A 22,988-nucleotide genomic window follows, 5' to 3' on the forward strand; every position below is an offset into this window, starting at 1 on the left:
ACATGGGTTGCTTGAGCGAGCTAGCTTGATTATTCTTGCCTTTAGAGCTCTGATGTCCTGTTCCCAGATGGCTAGAGCTGTTATCAGGTATATCAGTCTAGGAGTCCATTCACTTTTCTTGTTTGAATTCAGCTCGGGTGTCCAGGTACCCGTTCATCAAGTATGTGGTACGGGCTATATCCTATAGTCTTAGAGGGGCAGGGGTGATTGGTGTAGGTATCAGCATCTAGTTGCAGCAGGGGGACACACTCTGAACAAGGCAGGGGGCTGAGAACCAACTCCCAAGTGTCTCTGAGGAAAGTGCGTCCCTGTTTCCTGGATCATGCAGGTGGGTGGGTTCTGCAGACACACCATGGGCACCCAATGTTTTTGGTTGTAGGGACTGGGAGGTACCAGTTATCCTTAGACCTCTCACGGGTGGCTGGGTGACCTGAGTGGAGCTACCAGTCCTTAGGCCCCTGATGTGGGTGAGGGCCCTGTTTAATAGGCAAAGCAATGTCAAACATCAAAGACCCACCTTTCCGTCACACAGCTGAAATGGTTGGAGTCTGCCAACAAGGGCCTCTTCTCCTGAAATAGGCCCACACAGGTACATACAGAGGGGAAAGGTGCTCAAAGTCCACAGACCATTTATGCCTGGACAGGAGCTGCTTATGTCCTGAGCTCTCCCAGCTAGCGGAGCTGGCAAATTATCTTTTCCCCCAAATGTATTTTTTTTTTCCTTCTCCAAGGCCAGGAGGATGGCTCTAGGCACTCATCAGTGCCTATCTCAGGCCCAGGGAATTCAGCTGCTGAAGCCAGCTTGGTAATGGGGGGGGGGGGCGCGGTAAAATATATGCAAGTTCTTAGCTTTTGCCAAGAGCGCCGTTCTTCTCAGACTCCGGAGGTGTGAGTAGGTTGTGTGGCTGGCTGCTTCTCCCTGAGGAAACTGTGGCAGAATGCTAGTACCAGCCCTCCATCGGGGCTCCAGGAATGGTGCTTGAGGGCTCCCTGTGATTCAGGTCTGGTAACTCCTCTCTGCTTCTGAACCATCTCTTCCTCCCCCTGCCCCTCAGTTCATTTTCGAAACTTGCCCTTGATGCTCAGGGCTCCTAGTTTGTCATAAGTATACTCGTTTCACTTGTTTTTTGGATCTTTGTTTTAAGGAGGGCTCGTCGGAAGTGTCTGTCTATTCCGCCATCTTGGCTCCACCTCAGCATTATCTATACCTCAAGGAACTAGAAAAAGAAAAGCAAACTAAACCCAACATTAGTAGAAAAAAGGAAATAATTACTATCATGAACCAAAAATACCAAACCCATTGCTGTTGAGTCAATTCTGACTCAAAGCGACCCTACAGGCCACAGTAGCCCCATAAGAGTTTCCAAGGAGCACCTGGTGGATTCGAACTGCTGACCTTTTGGTTATCAGCCATAGCACTTAGCCACTGAGCCATCAGGGTTTCCAATTAAGATCATAGTGGAGATAAATAAAATCAATAGAGGAAATGAATGAAATCAAAAGTTGGTTCTTTGAAAATATCAAGAAAATTGACAAACCTTTAGTTAGATTGACATAAAAAGAGAAAAAGAGGGAGAGAGAAAGAGAGAAGACTCAAATTGCTAAAATCTGAAATGAAAGTGGGAACATTACTAACAATTTTATAGAAATAAGGATTATAAGAGAATACTGTGATCAACTGTATGTCAACAAATAATATAACTTAGATGAAACAAATTCTACAAAAACACAAACTTCCAAAAGTGATTGAAGAAGAAATAGAAAATCTGAATATATCCATAACAGATAAGGAAATTGAATCAGTAATCAAAAACCTTCCAACAAAGAAAAGCCCAGGATCAGATAGCTTCACTGGTAAATTCTACCAAACATTTCAAGAGGAATTAGCTCCAATTTTTCTAAAATCTTCCAAAAAATAGAAGAGGAGAAAAAACAGTTTCTAACTCACCATACGAGGCCAACTTTATGGCCAGACAAGGACACCACATGAAAAGAAAACTACAGACAAGCATTGCTTTTGAATATAGATGCAAAAACCCGCAACAAGATACTAGCAAGCGAAATTCAGAAGCATATTAAAAAGAAATATATACCTGGCCAAGTTGGATTTATTCCCAGAATTCAAGATTGTTCAACATACAGAAATCAATCATGTAATACACCATATTAACAGAATGAAGGGAAAGAACCCACATGATCATCTCACTTGATGCAGAAACAGTGCTCTCCAAAATTCGACACCCTTTCATGATAAAAACAATCAACTAGGAATAAATGGGAATGTCCTCAACATAATAAAGGTTATATATGCAAAACCCACAGCTCATGTCTACCTGATTGTGAAGTCTGAAAGTTTTTTTTCCTAAGATCAGGAACAAGACAAAGATGCCCACTTTCACCACTTCTATTCAGCATAATACTGGAATTCTAACCAGATCAATTAAAAAAAAAATTTTTTTTTAATTGGGCAAGAAAAAAGAAATAAAATCTATCAGAGTTGGAAAGGAAGAAGTAAAATTTTCTCTTTTTGCAGATGACATGATCTTATACCTAGGAAACCCTAAAAATTTCATAAAAATCTTGTTAGAGCTAATAAATGAATTCAGCAAAGTTGCAGGACACAAAACAAACACATCAAAATTTTTGTATTTCTATGCATTAGCAATGAACAATCTTTTGTTCATTTACAATAGCGCCAAATAGGATAAAATACTAAGGAGTAAATTTAACCAAGGCAGTGAAAGGCCTGTACACTGAAAACTACAAAATATTGCTGAAAGAAGTTAAAGACATAAATAAATGGAAAGACATTCCATGTTCATGGATTGGAAGACTTGATATTGTTAAGATGTCATACTACCCAAAGCAATCTAAAGGTTCAAGGCGATCCCTATCAAAATTTCAAAAACCATTTTGTTTTCAGAAATGGAAAAGTGAATCTTTACATTCATATTGAAATGAAAGGGGCTCCAAGTAACTAAAACCATCTTGGAAAAAAAAGAACAAGGTTAGAGGACTTACATTTCCCAATTTACAAACTTACTACCTTTGAGTCAAATATGACTCATAGCAACCCCGTGTGACAGAGTAGAAGCTCCCCATAGGGTTTTCTTGGCTGTAATCTTTGCAGAAGCACATCACCAGGCCTATCTCCCATGTAGCCACTGGGTGTGTTTGAACTGCCGACATTTTAGTTAGCAGCTGAGTGCTTAACTGTTGCACCACCAGGGCTCCTTAAACTTACTGCTAAGCTATAGTAATCAAAACAGCGTGGTACTGGCATAAGGACAGACACAAAGACCGATGGAATAGGATTGAGATCCTAGAAATTAACTTTCACACATATAGTCAATGGAGTTTTTACAAGAGTGCCAAGACTATTCAGTGAGGGAAAGGGCAGTCTTTTCAACAAACGGTGCTGGAAAAACTGAATATTCTTATGTAAAAGAAAGAAGTCAAACCCTTATCTTTGAGTCATCTAGGGCTGCTATAGCAGAAATACCACAAGTGGGTGGCTTTAACACACTGAACTTTATTCTTTCACAGTCTAGAAGTCTGAATTCAGGGTACCAGCTCTGGGAGAAGGCTTTCTCTCTCTGTTGGCTCTAGGGGAAGGCCCTTGTCATCAATCTTCCCCAGTTGCGGAGCTTCTCAGCACAGGAACCCCAGGTCCAAAGGACACGCTATTCTCCTGGCTCTTGTTTCGTTGTGGTATGAGATACCCCTGTCTCTCTGCTTGCTTCTCTCTTTTATATCTCAAAAGAGATTGGCTTAAGACACAACCTAATATTGTAGATTGAGTCCTGTCTCATTAACATAACTGCCACTAATCACATCTCGCTAACATCATAGAGATAAGATTTACAACACCTAGGAAATTTTTTGGTGGGGGGAAATCAGATTAGATGACAAAATGGTGGAAAATCACACAATACTGGGAATCATGGCCTAGCAAAGTTGACAGATATTTTTGGGAGACACAATTCAATCCATGACCATCTTATATACATAAATCAACTCAAAACGGATCAAAGATCAAACTCTGAGAGCCAGAACTACAAAACTGTTATGTTCAGTGGGTACCTAGCTTCTGTTTGGGGTGATGAAAATTTCTAGAAATAGTGATGATAGTTACACAACATTATAAAGGTACTTAATGCCACTAAATTGTACACTTAAGCAGTGATGTTACTAAAGTTAGTGTCACCCAGTGTGGTAACTCAAGGTGTCAACCTGCCACCACCTGGACCCTGGGGTCATTTTGGTGTCACCCTCTCTGATAGTGTCAGGGGTGCAGTCTGCACCCCCTACACTCCCCTGGTGATGCCATTGCACTTAAAAATGATTAAAATGGTAAATTTTATGTTATGTATATTTTACCACAATGAAAAAAGTGAAAAAAAAAAAAAAACTCAGGATAGCTCAATTTTAGGCTAATTCTGGAGAAATGATAGCTGCGATATACTGTAATGAGAACAATACTAGCAAATACTTACCTAGCACTTACTAAGTGCCAAGTATTGCTCTAAGTCCTTTCTACATATTATCCGAATTATCATTCCAACCCTAAGATGCAGCTTCTGTCACTATTCCCATTTTACTGATGAGGAAATTGAGGAATAGGGGGTGAAAACTGAAACCATCAATAACCACAGCATAATGTCTATGTTAATATGACTTTACCATTCCACATTCAGCATTAACATTACTTTATTACTGAGGAAAATTCTTGCCCAGGAAGATGAACTTGTGTTATGAATTGAATTGTGTCCCAGCAAAATATATGTTGTAAACCCTACCCCCTAGTGGTTATAATCCCATTTGGAAATGGATTTTCTTTGTTACATTAATGAGACATTGTTAATGTAGGGTGTCTTAATAAGTCGATCTCTTTTGGGATATAAAACAGATTAAACAAGCAAGTTAGTGAGGAGAGATGGGGGAAGAGAGATGCCTAGCCACATGAAGACTGCACAGGAACAGAAGCTCAAAGAGACAAGGACTTTCTTCCAGAGCTGACAGAGAGAGAAAGCCTTCCCGTAGAGATGACACCCTGAATTCGGACTTCTAGCCCTCCTAACTGTGAGAAAATAAATGTCTGTCAGTCAAAGCCACTCACTTGTGGTATTTCTGTTATAGCAGCATTACATAACTAAGACAGCTTGCAAATAAGTTTGTTTTAGGAACTTTCTGAGAATTGTTTGTCTAAAAACAGACTACCCAACTTTCCCTCAAAAGTTTAAATTGCCCCTTCTAGGAAAAATAGATTGTTCAACTGGGCTCCTCAAAGGACTGTTTTACTCTTCAAGGCTTGCTTCACAACATCTCCTTGCTGTGTCCACCAAACCTAAATTACTATATTGTGAGTTTTTCCCAGTCCCAATTAGACCCCCTACATTGAAAGACCTACCTTGAACCAAACCACGAAACCTCATAAATATCCCTTCTTTGCCTTTCCCCTTCTGAGATGAGTCTGTAAGGCTGTGGCCCCTTCTCTGCAGTAGCAATAAACCTGGCTTTGCTTGATCAACGGGTTATTTTGCCCATCTCTTTGGGGTGTCAGCAGTCAACAGAGGTTCAGTAACTCATCCTGGGTCACAACTAGTAAGTAATGATGTGACTCTTGTAACCTAGCTCCAGTGCCTGTGCCTCTAACTGCTGTGCCAGAGGATCAGAGTTAGAAGAAGCTTCCAGTCCTCCAGTCCCATCCATTTCACCTCTGCCTGACCTTGCCTGGGATGGGTAGTCACTTCCTAGAGGCATTTATCCCATTGTTGGGGGGCAGTGCTTGAAGCAATGTGGCACAATAGAAAGGACAAAGACTCTGGGTGGGGACAAATTCATCTCACTCATTGACCATCTGTGTGACTTTGAGCAAGTGACCCAACCTCTTGAACTTTGTCTACAAAATGGACTCAATAGGGCACAACTCACACGGCTGTGGAGAAGATGGAAAAAGTCTAATGTTGATCAGGGAACCCTGGTGGTGTAGTGGTTAAGAGCTTGGGTGCTAATCAAAAGGTTGGCAGTTTGAATCCACCAGGTGCTCCTTGGAAACCCTATAAGGCAGTTCTATTCTGCCCCATAGGGTTGCTCTAAGTCAGAATTGACTCCAAGACAACTGTTTGTTTAAGTGTTGATCAATTGCCTGGCATGTAGTAGTAGCTTAATAAATTATATAGTTCAACAATGCTTGCTTACATGGAGTTTGATACCTGCTTTCCTGATCCTCTACTCTCACCCTCAATATTGTTTGTTGCTTTAACGAGCAAGGACTGGCCCCCAAAACTCAGAAAGTTCTGACTCCCCAAAAGAACCAAGTCCCTCTTCCTAGAGCCATGTTGTCAGTGAAGCTGGAGCAGTTACCTCCAGAGAGAAATGCCCTTTAGGCCCTTCCAGGCCTAAAGTTCTCTGTTTCTTTTGGAAATGGAAACATCACTGTTCCCGAAGAAGGCCTCATGGAACAGCGGAAGTAGCACTAGATGAGGAGCCAGGAGACACAGGGGTCAGGGTGCCTGATCTCTCTGAGTCTCAGTTTCTTCTTTTGGGAATTGAGGGAATAGACTCTGTGCAGTGCAATGAATTACCTAATATAGCTCTTCTAACCATAGTCTTTGTAACTTGCACACAATGATTGGGTGGGACTATGCAAATAAGGTGGTTGTGGCCCACCAAGGGGATTGGACAGCTTGCTGCTAATGCAGATAAGGTACATGGAACCTTGTTGGGATGGGACCATGCAAGTAAGGTGTATGGAACCCTAATGAGGGAATTGGTCAGTTTTGCCAGCCTGCTAGGTTTCAAACGAGCCATCCAGAGGTGAGAAGTGAAGGGGAAACTTACTTTCACCAAGAAATGAGAGCTAGGAGTGGAGCACATCCTTTAGACCTGGGATTCCTGTGCTGAGAACCTCCTATATCCATAAGACAAAGAGCTGTAATACTAGAGATGGCAAGAAAGGACAAGGAGCAGTGGCAGAGAAATGGCAACAGCAGAGGCAGCAGAGCCAGGAGAGCAGCTTGAGACAGTGCTGTGAGCTTCCCAGCCCACAGAGCGAGAAAGCTGAGTGCCTTTGGGCAGGTTTGCTGGTGGAATGGGGTGACTCCAAGCGCTTGTCAATGGAGCTGGACACTTTGAGGCTGAGGCTTACTGGTAGAGTGGGATGCTTCTGTGTGTCTTTTGGTGGAGCTGGGGAGCTTTGTAACCCTTGCCTGAGCATGGCAGAGGCCGGACCAGCCCAAGAGGCCTGAGGGATGAGGGCCAGGGAATAGGCCTGGCTGTGGGTACAGCCAAGAAACTGTCCCGACTAAAGAACTGTATCCTGAGCCTTTCCTGATTGTGAGTTGTAACCTGTTGCTTCCCTAATAAACCCCATAATTGTGAGTATTGTCTATGAGTTCTGTGTGGCTTTGCAAAAAATTGTCAAACCCAGCAGAGAGGTGGAGAATGCTGTGGGACAGACAACTAGTGTCAGAACAGGTGAGAGGGTTGGAGAGAGGAGCTATGTCTGATCTCTGCCTCGTGGGAATCAGCCTTGGGCCGACGCTGATGCTGATAGTGATTCTCTGTCCTCCTCACAAAGTTAGAGGAAGTCAGATGTCTCCATCACGCCATTTTTACACTCTCCATGGTCTCTGAGCGACCGTTCTATTGCCACCCTCCCAACACAACCACACCTACATGTTGTTGTTGTTGTTAGGTGCCATTGAGTTGGTTCTGACTCATAGTGACCCTATATACAACAGAGTGAAACAATGAGCAGACATCACTCCCTCTCCTTCACATCGCAGCCCTGCCTTCTTCCTGGGACCATTTTCCTTGTGTCTTAGCGTCAGTGTGATGTATAAAATCTCCTTCCTCTAACGGTGCCGTCCTCGCAATTTTGCTGGGATTGAGCCCATTGTTGCAGTCGCCATGTCAGTCCATCTCATTGAGGGTCTTCCTCTTTTTCACTGACCCTCTACTTTACCAAGCATGATGCCCTTCTCCAGGGACTGGACCCTCCTGGTGACATGTCCAAAGTACGTAAGACGAAGTCTCGCCACCTTGCTCCTAAGGAGCACTCTGGCTGTACTTCTTCTGAGCCAGATTACACAGGTTTTATTCTCATTTCCCAGTGAGAGGAAGGAGATTTTATACATCACACTGACACTAAGACACAAGGAAAGTGGTCCCAGGAAGAAGGCGGAGGTGGGATGTGGAGGGAGTGGTATCTGCTCTCACAGAAAATATGTCCTTAGGGAGTCGATAGTGCAAACTAGGCGGCAAATGTACAAGATGCTGTTCCTGTGGCCAGAAACAGGGGGAGGAGACAGTGACGAATCTCCACTGTCATGTCACAGCCACTCCTTCCAGGGGACCCTAGCTGCCCAAAAGACTCCTTCCTTTTGGCAGAAGGCTTTATGCATTTGGAGAACATGGGCTCTGTCGCTAGGCATGTCTGATGGTGCCATAGTCTCTACACAGTCATTTTTGGTAAAGGTAGTGCTCCTATCCCCCACTCCCAGACTACAAACATAAATGAAAGCATTTTGAATTTCCCAAGTCAGAGAAAAATACTGGTGCTTAGCTGCAAATAAACGTGATCTGTTTCATTCTGTTTAAATGTCTCTTTCATCAAGGAAATGCGATCCTAGTCAGTTAACACCATATGATGTTAATGACTTCTTCTCTTCCAGAATGGGCCTCCTGTTTGTATTTCTCAGTGGCTTGTCTTACTTCTGCTAAGGTTCTATCTCCTCAAGTTGCCTCTGTGTCTTTTGGGTGCCCCTCTCTCGTATAGCAGTTTCACCCAGAAGTCAGGGTATAAGGAGGAAAGCTTGCTATAGGATCTCTAGAGGGTTCCAATCTCAGTTTATGAACTAGCTTAACCTCTCTGATCCTTGGTCTGAGATATAATATCTACGAATTTTGTAGATTCTGAGGGTGTGCATGCCAGTGTGTACAGACATGTGCCCCCACTTTAGTGTGCCAGCTGATGGGAGCAAAGTTAGGGTTTGAATCTGCCTAATGGGAAAAGAATTTTCTCATGGAGTTATTTTGTGGATTGGAGTGATTTATATAACGCAGCTGGCACAGAGCCTGACAGTTGAATAATCTCTCAATAAATGAGAAATTAAAAAAGATAAACAGGAAAATTGATTTAGAAGAACAATGAACGCACACAAGTGGAATTTTCCATCGAAGACCAGACAATGGCAGGAGAAAGGGAACATGTGGGATCAGGACAGATGGCAGCCTTTCAGTGGGTAAAAATGACCACCTGCAGAGGAATACATCATAGCTGCTGGGGTGGGAATGCAGGAAGAGGGTGGAGGAAACTTCGCCTCAATTTTCAGGTTTCACATCTACTTTCCAACTTTCAGACTTCATGGAAAAGTCTGGAATGGTCTTTGGAAAAAAGTGCCTGGGTAAGTAATAACCTCACTAAAACTCATCTGCAAGAGGATTTTAATGTGTACTCCATACATTTACCTTTAAATGAGATAAAGTGACAAGTACCTGGCATATAGTAGAAATGACAGCAAGTGTCAGATGCCTTCGCTCCTGCACAGAGTCTCTGGTGGCCACAGAGTGGAGCCAGGACACATATGAAGTGTATTTCTCTGATGGTGGGGCTCAGTGTGACCACAGATAGGAGGTAGGGGGCAGGGCTGGATTATAGCGTGTGAGGGCCCTGAGCATTGATAATCTGTGCTGACCCCTCCTCTGTTTACTCACTCATTCGAAGGGGATATGTGAGTTATATAAATACATGTATGTATGTGTGTGTGTTAGCTATCCATGATGTGATTTCTTTTTAAATGCAACCATATTAGTGAATAAATGCAAAACTGGTGTATGCCATTTTAGCCAAATAAGATCAACTGGATTATAAAATTTTTAGTGGATGCAGGGTACTAAAATTTTTACTATATACCACATTTTCTACAAATAGAAAATTCCACATATTCTACAACAAAGCAAATGAGTTAGTGAGCTTAGTTGTTTCAACAATCAATGTAAAATCCTCTTGCTCTCCCACAATGAAAAACTGACTTTCGCCTGTTTTGCTTTAAATTGCTCATACTTCAATTCTGAGGCTTGTTGGATCCATTTGCATATTGGGTGAATGTAGCAAGCGTTAGAGTTGAAAACCCACTCCCACCTCTTGTTTATGAGAAAGAAACAATATACTCCCAAGAGACTCGCTGAGATAAGGAGTTTCAATTATACAGGAGGGGACTAGAGGAGATGATGTCAATACAGGTGTTGAAGTGGTAACCAAACCCAAACCAAATCCAGCACCGTCGAGTCGATTCCAACTCATAGTGACCCTATAGGACAGAGTAGAACTGCCCTATTGAGTTTCCAAGGAGTGCCTGGTGGATTCGAACTGCTGACCCTTTGGTTAGCAGTTGTAGCACCTAACCACTACACCACCAGTGTTTCCGTTGAAGTGGTAGGGGCCTCATAACTTAGACAACCATTGCATGTGCGTGCCCTTGTGATCCTGTGTGAATTTTATTTCCAGCAGGCACATTTTCATGCACTGGAGCCAGTATCAATTTCGTTTAGTGCCCGCCAGTTCCCTTCCACTGCGGCACTTGCTTTTCCTTCTGTCCTGACTGCTTGATATCTATCGAACTTTGCTTTGGACAACTGCTGCCCCTGTTTTGTTGATGCCCTAAGAACGTGCTTACCTGGTTTATCGAGTAATCTATCCCTGGTAGGAGAGCACATGGCATGTTTGGAGGGCAAAGAGTATGAGAGTCAGCCAAAGCTAGGATAGGGAGGTGCTGGTGATGACTGGTAGGGGAAGTGGGAACCATGGCAGGGCCCTGGACAAAGCCCTGCAGGGAGCTTTGTGTTCCCATCAAGTCTGCTCTAGAGGACATGCAAGATACACTTAAAAAAACCAAACCCATTGCCATCAAGTTGATTCTGACTCATAGAGACCCTAAAGGACAGTGTAGAACTGCCCCATAGGGTTTCCAAGAAACACCTGGTGGATTCAAATTGCTGACCTTTTGGTTAGCAGCTGTAGCTCTTAACCACTATGCCACCAGGGTTTCCAGCAAGAATATGCCCAGAGTGTTGAAATATGGCAATACACCAAGACTTTCCCACTCATCAGCATAAATGTTAATGACCTTTGCCCACTGGCCAAGAGGAGGGTCACCTCGGAGTCCTGCTGGTGAAATCTCCTAGAAACCTGTGGGTTTTGGGGGTCCGCATGTGTGCCTTTGCACATGTGCACACATATACACGCAGCTGTACTATTTTACATTTTCTCCGGCATTGTCTGAGAGATCCATTTGCTCTTCACCAGCACTTGGTATTGTATTTTTTTATTTCAGGCACTCTAGTAGGTGTGCGAAAGGAAGCCTGGGGTGCAATGGTTAAAGGCTTGGCTGTTAACCAAAAGGCCTGACGGTTTGAACCGACCCAGCAGCTTCTTGGGACAAACCCGATGGCGTCCAGTTGATTCCAACTCATGGCGACCCTATAGTACTGAGTAGAACTGTCTTATAGTGTTTCCAAGGAGCATTTGGTGGATTCCAACTGCTAACCTTTTGGTTAGCCGCTGAACTCTTAACCACTATGCCACTAGGGTTTCCTTTCTGGAGAACTGGTGATTTGCTCCCATAAGGATTGCAGCCTTGAAAACCCTGAGGCAGTTCTGCTCTGTCATATGGGGTTGCTATGAGTCAAAGTTGACTGGACAGGACCTGATAATAGGTGTCTAGTGGTATCCTGTAGTGGCTTTAATTTGCATTTCCCTAGTAGTTAGTAATGTTGAATATCTTTTCATATGCTTACTTGCCATCTATATATCCTCTTCTGTGAAATGTCCCTTCATGTCTTTTGCCCATTTTCTAATCGGATTCTTTTTTTTTCACAGTTGTTTTGAGAGTTCTTTATTCTGGATATTAGTTCTTTGACAGATGTGTTTGCAATTTTTCCCCCAGTCTTTTTATTCTCTTAGCAGACTCTTTGACAGAGCAAAAGTTTTCAGTTTTCACGAAGTCTAATTTATCAAATTTTCCTTTTATGAACTGTGCTTTTGGTGTAAGAATTCTTTACCTAGTTCTACATCCTGAAGATTTTCCTTTCTTTTTTTCTAAAAGTTTTATGTTTTACATTTAAGTACACGACCCATTTTGAGTTAATTTTTATAAAGTGTGAGTCTTAGGTAGAGGTTCATTTTTGCCTATGGATGTCCAATCGCTCTAGCACCATTTGTTGAAAAGGCACCTTACATGTTTTGAGTGTATTAATCATAGTTACTTTAAAATTTATTTCTGATAACACCAATATCTGGATCACAGGTAGCTTTGTTTTTATTGTCTTCTGTTTATCTTGATCCTATTTCTTAGGATGTCTGCTGATACCTGTCTCAAATCAATTATTGTAAATGGAATATTGTAGTGGCTGTAGATGATATTATTTTTGTCTAGAGGATAGTATTTACCCTAACCTCCAGCAGTGTGGAATAAGAACAGATCTCTTTAATTTTGTCAGGGGCTGAGCTGCTTTGAAGTTGAATTTCATGTTTTGTATGATATAGCTTTCCTAACCAATCCACTGCTACTACCAGTTGTTCTCGAGCTGAATCTGACTCAGGGTGACCCAATGTGTGTCAGAGTAGAACTGTGCTCCTTAGGGTTCCTGGGGTGTTTATCCAGGTTCTTCCTCCTGTGTCAGTCATGAACTCCAATTTTTATTTCCCCTGCATCCCAATTCTGGTAAATTGTGTTTCAGATATTTTCTTCTTGGTTTCTTTGTCTTTAGCCTTGTGCTGCCTAAGAGTGGGCAAGTGCCTTGAAGAGGAAATGGATGCCTGTGTATTTGTTTTACTTTCTTCCTTTAGGGATCCGGACTGCTTGTGTTCAGTCTCGGAGAGTGTGATCATTATGGTTGCACGTCAACTTGGCTCGGCCATGATTCTCAGTGGTTTGGCTGTTTTGATGTAGTTTGGCAGTTGTATAATAATGTAACCACCTCCATGATAAGATCTAATATAATGTGATCACCTCCATGATGGAATCTGCTGTGAGTAGCCAGTCAGTTGAAAGGAAGTTTCCTTGGGGGTGTGGCCTGCATCCAGTATAAGTGGACTTTCTGGCAAGGCTCGTGGGCTTTTGCTAGCTCTGAATCTTGCAGCTGGCTCCTGTTGATCTGACCTCTGATTCTTGGGACTCAAGCTAGCAGCTTGCTTGCCATTTTGCCTGCCAATCTTGGGATTTGTCAGTCTCCACAGCTTGTGAGCCAGGGGCCTACAGTCTGACCTATGGATCTGGGGTTCACCAGCTGGTGCAGCTACCTGAGTCACGAGAAGCTTCCAGCCTGACCCACAGGTTTGGGACTTTTCTAGTCTCTACAACCACACGAGCCATTTCCTTGACATAAATCTCTCTCTATGTATATTTATATGCTTCACTGGTTTTATTTCTCTAGAGAACCCAACCTAAGACAGCAAGCTAGAACTCCAATCTTTGTCTCTCAGCCCCATGATGTTGCTGAAAGCTCTATATCCACATATTGAGGTTATCATCAGCCCAGCCTCTTACCCTCTCAACCCAGCTCTGGAGGCTTGGCCTGTGACTAGGGGAAGGTGCTGCCAAACAAAAGGATCACCTAGGATAGCCTCCTTTCTCCCAGGCTGCTGGCCATTTGAGGCCTAGCTCTTCTGATGCCTCAAGACAGATTTGTGTCTTTGTGTGTGTGTATGTATTCTATCTAGCTTTTCTAGTTCCCTTAGCAGCAGTGTTGGTCTGCTACAGCTGCTCTGTAATAGCTGGAAGCAGAAGTCCTCCAGAGCCTGTATTTTACCAAGGTTTACCTAATTCCAATTTCCATGATTTTTCTACTGTAGCAGAAATCCATACCTAGTTTCCATGCAAATATGTCCGCAAATAATAAAAACCTGTTGATAAGAAGCGTACATTCAGGCACACAGACAAATTCATACTTCACATTCATTATATTCAGGGTTTTCTCTTTACTGCACGCATCAGAAAACAGCTGTCCTATGTGCTTTTGAGGTAACAGTCTAAGTCCCAATTTACAAATAAAAAACATCCTTGCCAGGAGAGTCTGGCTTTTCTAGACATGCAAAGAGTGGCATACATCTCCTGGAAATCCAGGGCAGCCCGGTGGTCTCTGGGTTGCTTATTCAGAATTGTTAAGGCCAGCCCTTGTGTGCTTGGAGTGCTTTAGGCTTTCTGAAAACACCTTGCACTCCATCACTCCTCCTCAACTTGTGAAGCAGGGAGGGTGGGCAGAGCAGGGTAGAATTAGGCATCTCCACTCCCATGTGAGGAGCTGTGTGAAGGGCCTGGTCTGCCTGATACCAGCCTGGGCTTCCTGCAGTACTGCTGTTCCTCACACCAGTAGCTGCTCTACTGCTTCCTGGGGCTCGCAAAGGCCTGTCAAGTCAGTGGGAGCTGCCATGGCCTCAAGGCTCCCCACACTCTAAGCTCTGCGGACCTTCCCTCCAGCTGTGGAGGAGGGGGAGTTTCCTGAGCTCTTCATAGCCTCTCGTACTTCTCTCCCTCTGTAGTGCTGAACCCTCAGTCAGAAATACTCCCCTTTCCTCCTGTGCCCCTCCCTGGCCGCTCATGCGTGTTTAAGACAACATCCCAGGGAAGCCTCCCTGGACTACCCAGGCTGGGTGCCAGGCTGGGACCTTCCACTCTCTGTGCTTCCCTGCATGGCTCTCCTGTTCTGGCTGCCTTTTTAGGTAGTCTAAGTCTGTCTCTGGTATACAGGGAGGGGCTTGCTGTTGGTGCGACTAGAGCCTGTTTTCTGATGCTCTTCTGCTCACTTCTTCTTTTGCAGGGGGCTTCACCTGGTCTCTCTCCTCCTCCATTCCACACTCTAAGATCACTGTGCTGGGCCCTCCTGTACTGGTCTAGGGTCTTGGGACTAGGTGAGGCTGCTGTGAATCTGTGAGTTTACCATTGCCTGGACCAGTAGTGGAAACCCTGGTGATGTAGTGGTTAAGAGCTACAACTGCGAGTTGGAATCAACTTGACGGCAGTCGAGTTTGGTTTTTTGGTTTTGGATCAGTAGGAGAGGGAAGTTTTTGGAGAGGGAGGGAGGCGGGCATTGGGGAGGCAAGGCTTGGCTGGTAGGGGGAGGAGGCAAGCCATTGGAAGAGGGTGAGATGATAGAAGAGTTGCCACCCCACACACATCTCAGGGCTGGCAGTGCCGTCCAGGTTCCAGCAGGAAGCAGGTGTCACAGTCTCATTAGAACACTATTTGGATGTTTTAATAAAGGGACCATTTACAAAGGCATCGGTGTGGGGAAACCACGGAGATCGTGTAGTCTTCCACAGCCTCAGAACTGCGGAGCTGTTACTACCCCAAGTCGGAAGGGGTCGGTGGGAAGAGTTACCAGATCCCAGAGATGAGTGAGAGCTTCCTGACTGGAGCTGTGACCTTGGCTCATTTGAAGGACACAGCCGGCTGACCCTGTCCCTGTGGACCAGAAGCAGGGAGTTCACCTTGACCTCCTGCCTGCTTGCCTCCATCCCTCTGAGCTCCTGTTGGGATCCTCCACAGGCTGGACCAGCCAGAAGCCAGAGGGCCAGGGACTCATGCTGAGACCATCTGCATAGGCTGGGAGCAGAGGGCAGAGGGTGGAGGGCAGGGCGGGAAAGGGATGGTGGGCACTCTGCTGATCTATGGGAGGGCATGGTATGCATAGGGTGGGGTCTGGAGCTTTGATGCCCAGATGGGTCTGGTCCCCCAGGAGGTCTGATGTATGATCTTCCTGAGCCTTGGTGCTCTACCCCACTCTAGACCTCCAGGAGGCCAGAGTTGGGGCCTCCAGGCCCTGCCGCCCTCAGGCATCCCAGAATGCAGACTCTAGTTTTCCTCACCTTGGGAGCCCTAGATTTTGGAAGTACCTTTTCTACCTTTTGATTCTTCTTCTTGTACCAGAACCAGTAAAATCTGGGCCAGGAGACAGGGAGGAGGTAGGTCAGTCAGAGAGTAGGTGTATCTTCCTTTTGGGGTGCTGGGGCTTGGAGAAGTCACTCACCCACCTCCAGCTATGGCTGCCAGGGGCAGAATGATTCCCATGCTTGTACCCCACTTGGCCATGGAGGTCCAGCCTGGGGACATAAAAGGTGAGAGCCAGGGGTTTAGAGAGCAATTGGGCAGGGTGGGCTCAGAGAGAAAGTCACACACTCATTCTTCCATTCTTTTATTAATTCGTTCACTCATTTGCAGGCACTTACTGAGCACCTAATGGAAACCCTGGTGGCTTAGTGGTTAAGTGCTAAGGCAGCTAACCAAAAGGTCTGCAGTTTGGATCCACCAGGTGCTCCTTGGAAACTCTGTGGGACAGTTCTGTTGTGTCCTATAGAGTCACTATGAGTCCGAATAGACTTCATGGCAACAATTTAAGTTTGGTTTTTGACTGAGCATCTGTTGTGTGTCAGGCACCAGAGTAGGTGGTGGTGGCATCGAGGATACATAAGACATGGCCCTGCTCTCTGGGAGGAAGACAAGCAAACAATTATGGAGTGGTGTGAAAGTGAGGCATGGTAGGAGCAGTCATGGGCGGGGTAGTGAGCCTCCATGGGGAGTGGGAGCAGCTCAGGGAGCAAGACCTCTGAGCTGGACTTCAAAATACAAATAAGACTCAGTTCAGCAGTTGGTCAAAGGGCAAACATGAAGCTGCCTGTATGTTCAGAATGTCGACAGCTCAATGGGGCCAGGGAGTCAAGGGAAGGGTCAGAGACGACCAAGGGCTAAACAGTGTGGGCTTTGTCTGGGGGCAGTAGGCAGCCACTGAGGGTTATATACAGGTAGTGACATGGGTAGGTTTGCTCCTTGAGAGCAGAGTGCAGAGTGAGATGTGGCCAGGAAGGACAGGTGACAGGCAGACCAATTAGGAGAGGCTGCCATAATCCAGGTGAGAGATGAGGAGGTCTGAGGAAGAGCTGTGGAAGTTGAAATATAGTGCACATTGAGGAATTATTTAGCAAAGCCTGGTGATTTAATGTGCCAAGTAAGGGAGAGGGAGATTCCTGCTCTAGGAGGTTGAGGCTTGAATAGGGCCATTATGCTGAGCTGGGCCCTGGAAGAGGAGCAGGTTGGGGGTGTAGATGAGTTTGGGCAGTTTCCAGGTGTGCGGATTTTCAATACACAAGGGACCTCTGGGGATAAGCCCTTGAGGCAGATGACCCTACGGTTCTGAAGCTGGACGGTGGAAATCCTGAGATCCTGGAAGTCCCATCTTCACCCAGGTGAGGATGAAGAATAAAAGAGCTTGGTACCAGGCAGAGGCATTGGGGTGGGGGAGGCTGGGGGTGAGGTGGTAGCCACTGACCTGGGCAGAGGGTGGGATCGTGGCAGGAAAGGTAGTGTTTCTTGCAGTTGATACAATTGGTAACCTCCATATGGGGGCGTAGGTCTACAAGGGAGGGAAGGTAGGCATCTTAGGGGGAGCCAGGCACCCTCATCCCCCGCCCTGGCCAGGTGCCCACAGTACTCACCACAGGACTTGTTGCAGACTGCCCGGGAGGGCGAGATGGTAGAGAGACTGAGGAGCTGAAGAGGCAGACAGAGCTGGGAGGGGGTGGGGGTATGAGCAAGGAGAAGGTGTGGAAGGGCTGGGCAGGAGGAGTTAACTGTCAGGGGCTCCTCGGAGGGGTCCAGGGCAGCTAGAGTAGGGCTCAAGAGAGGAGGGGGGCTGCAGACTTGACTCTGTACTCCTTGGGGCTCCAGGGAGGCTGAAGGTCAGGTGTGGACAGGGGCCAGCCCCACCTCTCACCCTTCTCCTTCAGTGCCTCTGATATCTTGTTCAGTCTCTCAGAAAAGAGCTTCTTGAAGGTGTCAATCTCATCCAAAAGTACTAGTTTATCTGGGAGAGGTAAGAGGGACAGGGACCTGTTATCCACGCTTCATAGGTGAAACCAACTCTATAGCTTGCTCACAGTAGCACTTAATACCCGATTTTTTAGGCAGAGAGTCAATAGGGTACATAGACAGTAGAGCTGCATCCACCCCACCTTCACAACCCTCACACCACATGGCCAGCTAGCTCCTCAGGGAATGGCTAGGAGGACAGGCTGTGCCAACCAAACTCCAGGGCCCTGGGGCACGTGGCTTCCTCACCATCTCGTGATTTCTTAATGGCTAGGTCTATGTTATTGAATAATTTGGCTGCTTCTTCTTCCAAGTGGTCACGATCTGAGGATGTGACATGGGTACAGAGGGCAGTCAGGGAAGGAGACCCCAGCTGGAGTGAAGGGGGCTGCCCTTGTCCTGGCCTCCTCAGTGGGCCTCACCAAGGTACCAGGGGTTGCTGATGTCATGCTCCTCCATGAAGAGTGTGTGCAGGCTTTGTGAGAGCTCGGCAGGTGGCCCTGGCGTGCCCCAGAGAACCTGCAGGTCGTAGTCCACCAATGCGGGCAGCTCGGGCCAACAGCGGAAGCAGCTCTCCCCATCGGCGGTGGGCAGCAGACAGCCAAGCAGAAAGAACAGCATCTTCTGGGCACTTCCCTCTGTGCCCTCACCACCCTGCCTGCAGTTCCATGTGGAACTCTGGTGCCTGTTCCCTCGGGAACTGCATTCTGTTTCCAGAACAAAAGTACATTCCGGAGGGAAAAGTGAGTGCCACCTGCAGTGTCCCCCATGAGCTCAGGCTTTGGTACACAGGTCTGACACTCAGTGTCCTCTTTGAGAAATGAAGTCACTCGACCCTCTAGAGGGTTGCTGTGAAGGTCAATGAGTGGGGCTGTACCGGCCTCTCGTCAGTGTTCAGCATCAGGACCTCATCTGCCTTGAATGGACTGGCTTGGCCAGACTGACTGTGAGTTCTGAAGAGCATGGCGCAGTGAGAGCGTCAGTATGTGAAGACAGCCTTCACGTTTTTCCACGTATGAGTGGAAACGTGCAAATGGAAACTCATTTTTCGTGGAGCATATAAACTGTTGAGCCTGGTGGTAGTTCTGTGGTAGGAATCTCACCTGTCATGTGGGAGACCCAGGCTTGACTGCTGACCAATGCACCTCATGATCTGTCAGTGGAGGTTTGCCTGTGCTAGGATGCTGAACAGGTTTCAGTGGAGCTTCCAGACTAAAACAGACTAGGAAATAAGACCTGGTGATCTACCTCTGAAAATTAACCAATAAAAACTGTATGGGTCACAACAGTCTGATCTGCAACTAATCTTGATGATGGAACAGGACAGGGCAGTGTTTTGTTCTTTTGTGCTTGGGGTCTCCATGAGTTGGGGGCCGACTGGATAGCAGCTAACAACAATAACGATATAAACTGACAGTTGCCTGTGCCTGACCAAGTCAGAGGGGCTTAGACAACTCCCACCACAGTGTAGACAGAGAGTGTAGACAGAACTCCAGCCAGCAGTATGTGGAAATGCAGAGAGAGAAGCCATCTTTGGGGCAGCAGTTTTTTTGTGCAACGTGTGTTGAAGAAAAGCAAAACTCCCAACTTTTTAGGAAGCAGCAAGCCAGCTGAGTCCTCACTGCCTTGGCTGGCAGCTTTGCCCTTCTGGCAGTGCTTCTAGTCAGTGTTCAGTGCTATGCTTGGTGATGCAGCCAGAGATCACCAGGTACCCGAGGAATGCTCTCAATGTGAAAATGAGACAGAAACAATGGCTAGAATTCAAGATAAAAACAGACAAAACCCATGGGGAAAGGGAAGGATACAGGTATACTATGGGAAGCAGGAAAAAAAAAAAAAAAACCTACTATCATTAAACAGAAAAAAATACTGCTTTCCTCAGATAAGAAGAGGGTGCTAAGTGAAAGAAAAATTGAGAGAATAATTATGAGTCTTCAGAGATTTAAAATATGATAGCAGGAATTTTAAAATTCTGTAGAAGTTTTTTTTTTTTTATAGAAGTGAGGAGGAGATAAAGAAATCTCCCAGGCAGAAGTACAAAGAGATAGAGACAGAAAGAAAAGATAATTAAACTAGATAATCAATCCAGGAGGTCCAACATCTACTAATAGACATTCCAGAAAGAAAGAACAGAGAAAATTGAGGGAAGGAAATTATTTACAACGGAAGTTGGGTAGGAATTACATACAAAGATGAACTCTATTGTACATGGAGAGGGGCACGGAGGGCAGGCATCAAGGTTTGCTAGAAGAAACAGCAGTTGAGTTGGTAAATTCCGGCCTGCACTAGTCCACAGGGCTTTGAGATGACGGGGGAGCATCTGAGGACCGCTGAGCTGTTCGTTATTCTACCACTGGGTTTGGTCAGAGTCAGGGTTAAGGAATAAGTACATCCACTTTGCTTGCCCTTCTCTACTCGAGCAATGATGGGGAAAAGAAATCCTGATTTCCCAGAATCCAGGCTGGAGAAGGGAGGTGCTCCCTCCCTGATGCTCTGGGTAAGGCTCCGAGCCACGTAGATAGCCTGCTGCTTGCTATGTTCTCCCTAATCTCACCATCACCTCCAAGGTTGCCACACCCAGCGTGTGTGTGGGAGGACAGAACAGGGAGCAAACGGATGTGAAACAAGAACAATTTTTTAGATCCGAAAGACATCAGTTTCCAGATTGAAAGGGCCCCACCAAGAAGGCATTCAGTTCTAGGAATTAGAAAAATCACACCAAAGAATAGAGGAGAAATAAACCATGAACCAAGGACCGGTGAACAGAATGTCAACAGGTGGCTCAAGAGCAATGTTGGAAGTTAGAAGAAAGTAGCAGAGCAATACCTTCACATTCTAAGAGAAAGTCATTTCCAACTTAGAATTCTGTACTCAGTAAACATCAATCAAGGATGAAGAAAGAATAACGATATCTCAGGCAAGATTTAAAATTTACTTTGTTTTTTCCATCTTAGAGCTCATTGACCTCCGTGACAGCCCACTTTTATCAGAAAGCTGTTGGAGGATGTACTACAACTAAATGAGAGACTCAAGCAAGAAAGATGATGACGTGGAAGTCACTAAACAGACCCTAGCTGGGCAGGGAGGTGAGGAGAACCTGCATGGTGATGATCAAGGGAAGCCCTAGGAGGACAGCAGTCCAAATTGTTTGGCTCTCCTTGAGCTGAACAGGGCCTGGAACTGGTGGCCTAGGTCAGCAGGGCATTGGGTCACTTTCCTGGTTTTCTTTGGTCTTATTTACTTTTTTGTAATTTTCACTGGCAGGTATGATCTTACCTTAAATGAGGAATGGTAAGGTCCAAGTTTTGTGTTTTGGTCTTTGGGGTGAAATAATCAGAGCAATTCTAGAACCTTAATTGTACTCATGAGAAACCTGTACGTAGACCAAAAGGCAGTCGTTTGAACAGAACAAGGGGATACTGCCTGGTTGAAAGTCAGGAAAGGTGTACGTCAGGGTTGTATCCTTTCATCACACTTATTTGATCTATATGCTGAGAAAATAATCCAAGAAGCTGGACTATATGAAGCAGAAGAGGGCATCAGGATTGGAGGAAAACTCATTAACAACCTGCATTATGAAGATGACACAGCTTTGCTTGCTGAAATTGAAGAGGTCTTGAAGCATTTACTGATGAAGTTCAGAGACCACAGCCTTCAGTATGAATTATACTTCAACATAAGGAAAACAAAAATCCTCACAACTGGACCAATAAGCAACTTCATGATAAATGGATAAAAGATAGAACTTGTTGAGGATTTTGTTTTACTTGGATCCACAATCAACCCCCATGTAAGCAGCAGTCAAGAAATCAAAGGATGCATTGCACTGGGCAAATCTGCTGCAAAAAAACTTCTTTAGAGTGTTAAAAAGCAAAGATGTCACCTTGAAGACTAAGGTGATCCTGGTCCAAGCCAAGGTGTTTTCAATCGCCTCACATGCACAATAAATAAGGAAGACTGAAGAAGAATTGATGCTTCTGAATTACGGTGTTGGTGAAGAATATTGAATATACCATGGACTGCCAAAAGAATGAACAAATCTGTCTTGTAAGAAGTACAGCCAGAATGCTCCTTAGAAGCAAGGATGGAGAGACTACATCTCAAATACTTTGGACATGTTATTAGGAGGGAGCAGTCCCTAGAGAAGGACATCATGCTTTGTAAAGTACAGCATCAGTGAAAAAGAGGAAGACCCTCAACAAGATGGATTGACAGTGGCTGCAACAATGCGCTCAAGCATAACGATTGTGAGGATGGCACAGGACCGGGCAATGTTTCATTCTGTTGTACATAGGGTCACTATGAGTTGGAACTGACCTGATGGCACCTAACAACAACAACAACAGTCAGAGCAAATACTTTCACTCTAGATCATCAGGCAATCCTCACTTAGGTAAAGGGAGTTTTCTGCAGGATGTAGTCAGTGTGGTAGAATTCTGCTCTGAAGTTTAGGGCTAAAGCCCTACAGTGTGCTAGAGTCTTCTTTCTCCTTGATTTATGCTTTCCTTTGGGAAATTTGTGAGGAGGGCAGGATTCAGGTGTGATTGTGTCCCTGGTCCAATTTCATCTCAATTTACCCCCACATCCTTAGTATCTATTGGCTAAAGTGGCATTTGAACATAGACTTACAGAGACTTCTGGCTGGAGAGCCTTAAAAATGCAACCCACTGCCTATTGTTGGTAGCTCTGCAGCCATTAGTTTTCCAGGTATAGCTTTTTGTCCTGATTTCTCCTCTGATTTTTAATTTTTTAAATGATGTGTAGTTTGGGGAACAAATTAGAAGTCTAAATAATAAAGGCATCCCTATTCGTGTCTAGATACCTCAAGGTGTTAGAATCTTCTTCCTTGTGTTGAGATCACATCCATCTTGCTGGGTCCCCAGTCACCTAGGCATATCCAGCACCCCTGTCACAGGACACCTCATCTGTTTGAAGATGGAAATAAAGCTGGTTCTTCTGAGGCGAACATCTTCTCTCCAGACCAAGAATTCCTTCAGATTTTCACTTTACAACTTGGTATCACATCTCCCCCACATTCTGATTGCTCTCCTCTCACACCATTTCTCCCTGCATTTAGCAGAAGCAGAATTCACAACTGGTGGCCTTTGGTGTTGGCAAGGT

The 22,988-nt window shown here is 45.3% G+C and overlaps 1 protein-coding gene across 1 annotated transcript in view; it reads right to left on the reverse strand.

Annotated features, from left to right (window-relative positions):
• Nucleotides 1–18,488, reverse strand: part of TEX51 (testis expressed 51) — a 30,632-nt gene extending 12,144 nt beyond the window's left edge. The window contains exons 1-7 of the mRNA XM_064287458.1: nucleotides 18,290–18,488; nucleotides 18,117–18,191; nucleotides 17,773–17,862; nucleotides 17,495–17,512; nucleotides 17,329–17,412; nucleotides 16,033–16,105; nucleotides 15,872–15,944 (exon numbers count right to left, since the gene is read on the reverse strand). Coding sequence (XP_064143528.1) covers nucleotides 15,872–15,944; nucleotides 16,033–16,105; nucleotides 17,329–17,412; nucleotides 17,495–17,512; nucleotides 17,773–17,862; nucleotides 18,117–18,191; nucleotides 18,290–18,488 — 612 coding nt within the window. The remainder of the gene's footprint in view (nucleotides 1–15,871; nucleotides 15,945–16,032; nucleotides 16,106–17,328; nucleotides 17,413–17,494; nucleotides 17,513–17,772; nucleotides 17,863–18,116; nucleotides 18,192–18,289) is intronic.
• Between the last annotated feature and the right edge of the window lie 4,500 nt (nucleotides 18,489–22,988).

Source organism: Loxodonta africana, chromosome 6, assembly GCF_030014295.1.
Source record: "Loxodonta africana isolate mLoxAfr1 chromosome 6, mLoxAfr1.hap2, whole genome shotgun sequence".
In the NCBI taxonomy this organism is placed as follows: domain Eukaryota; kingdom Metazoa; phylum Chordata; class Mammalia; order Proboscidea; family Elephantidae; genus Loxodonta; species Loxodonta africana.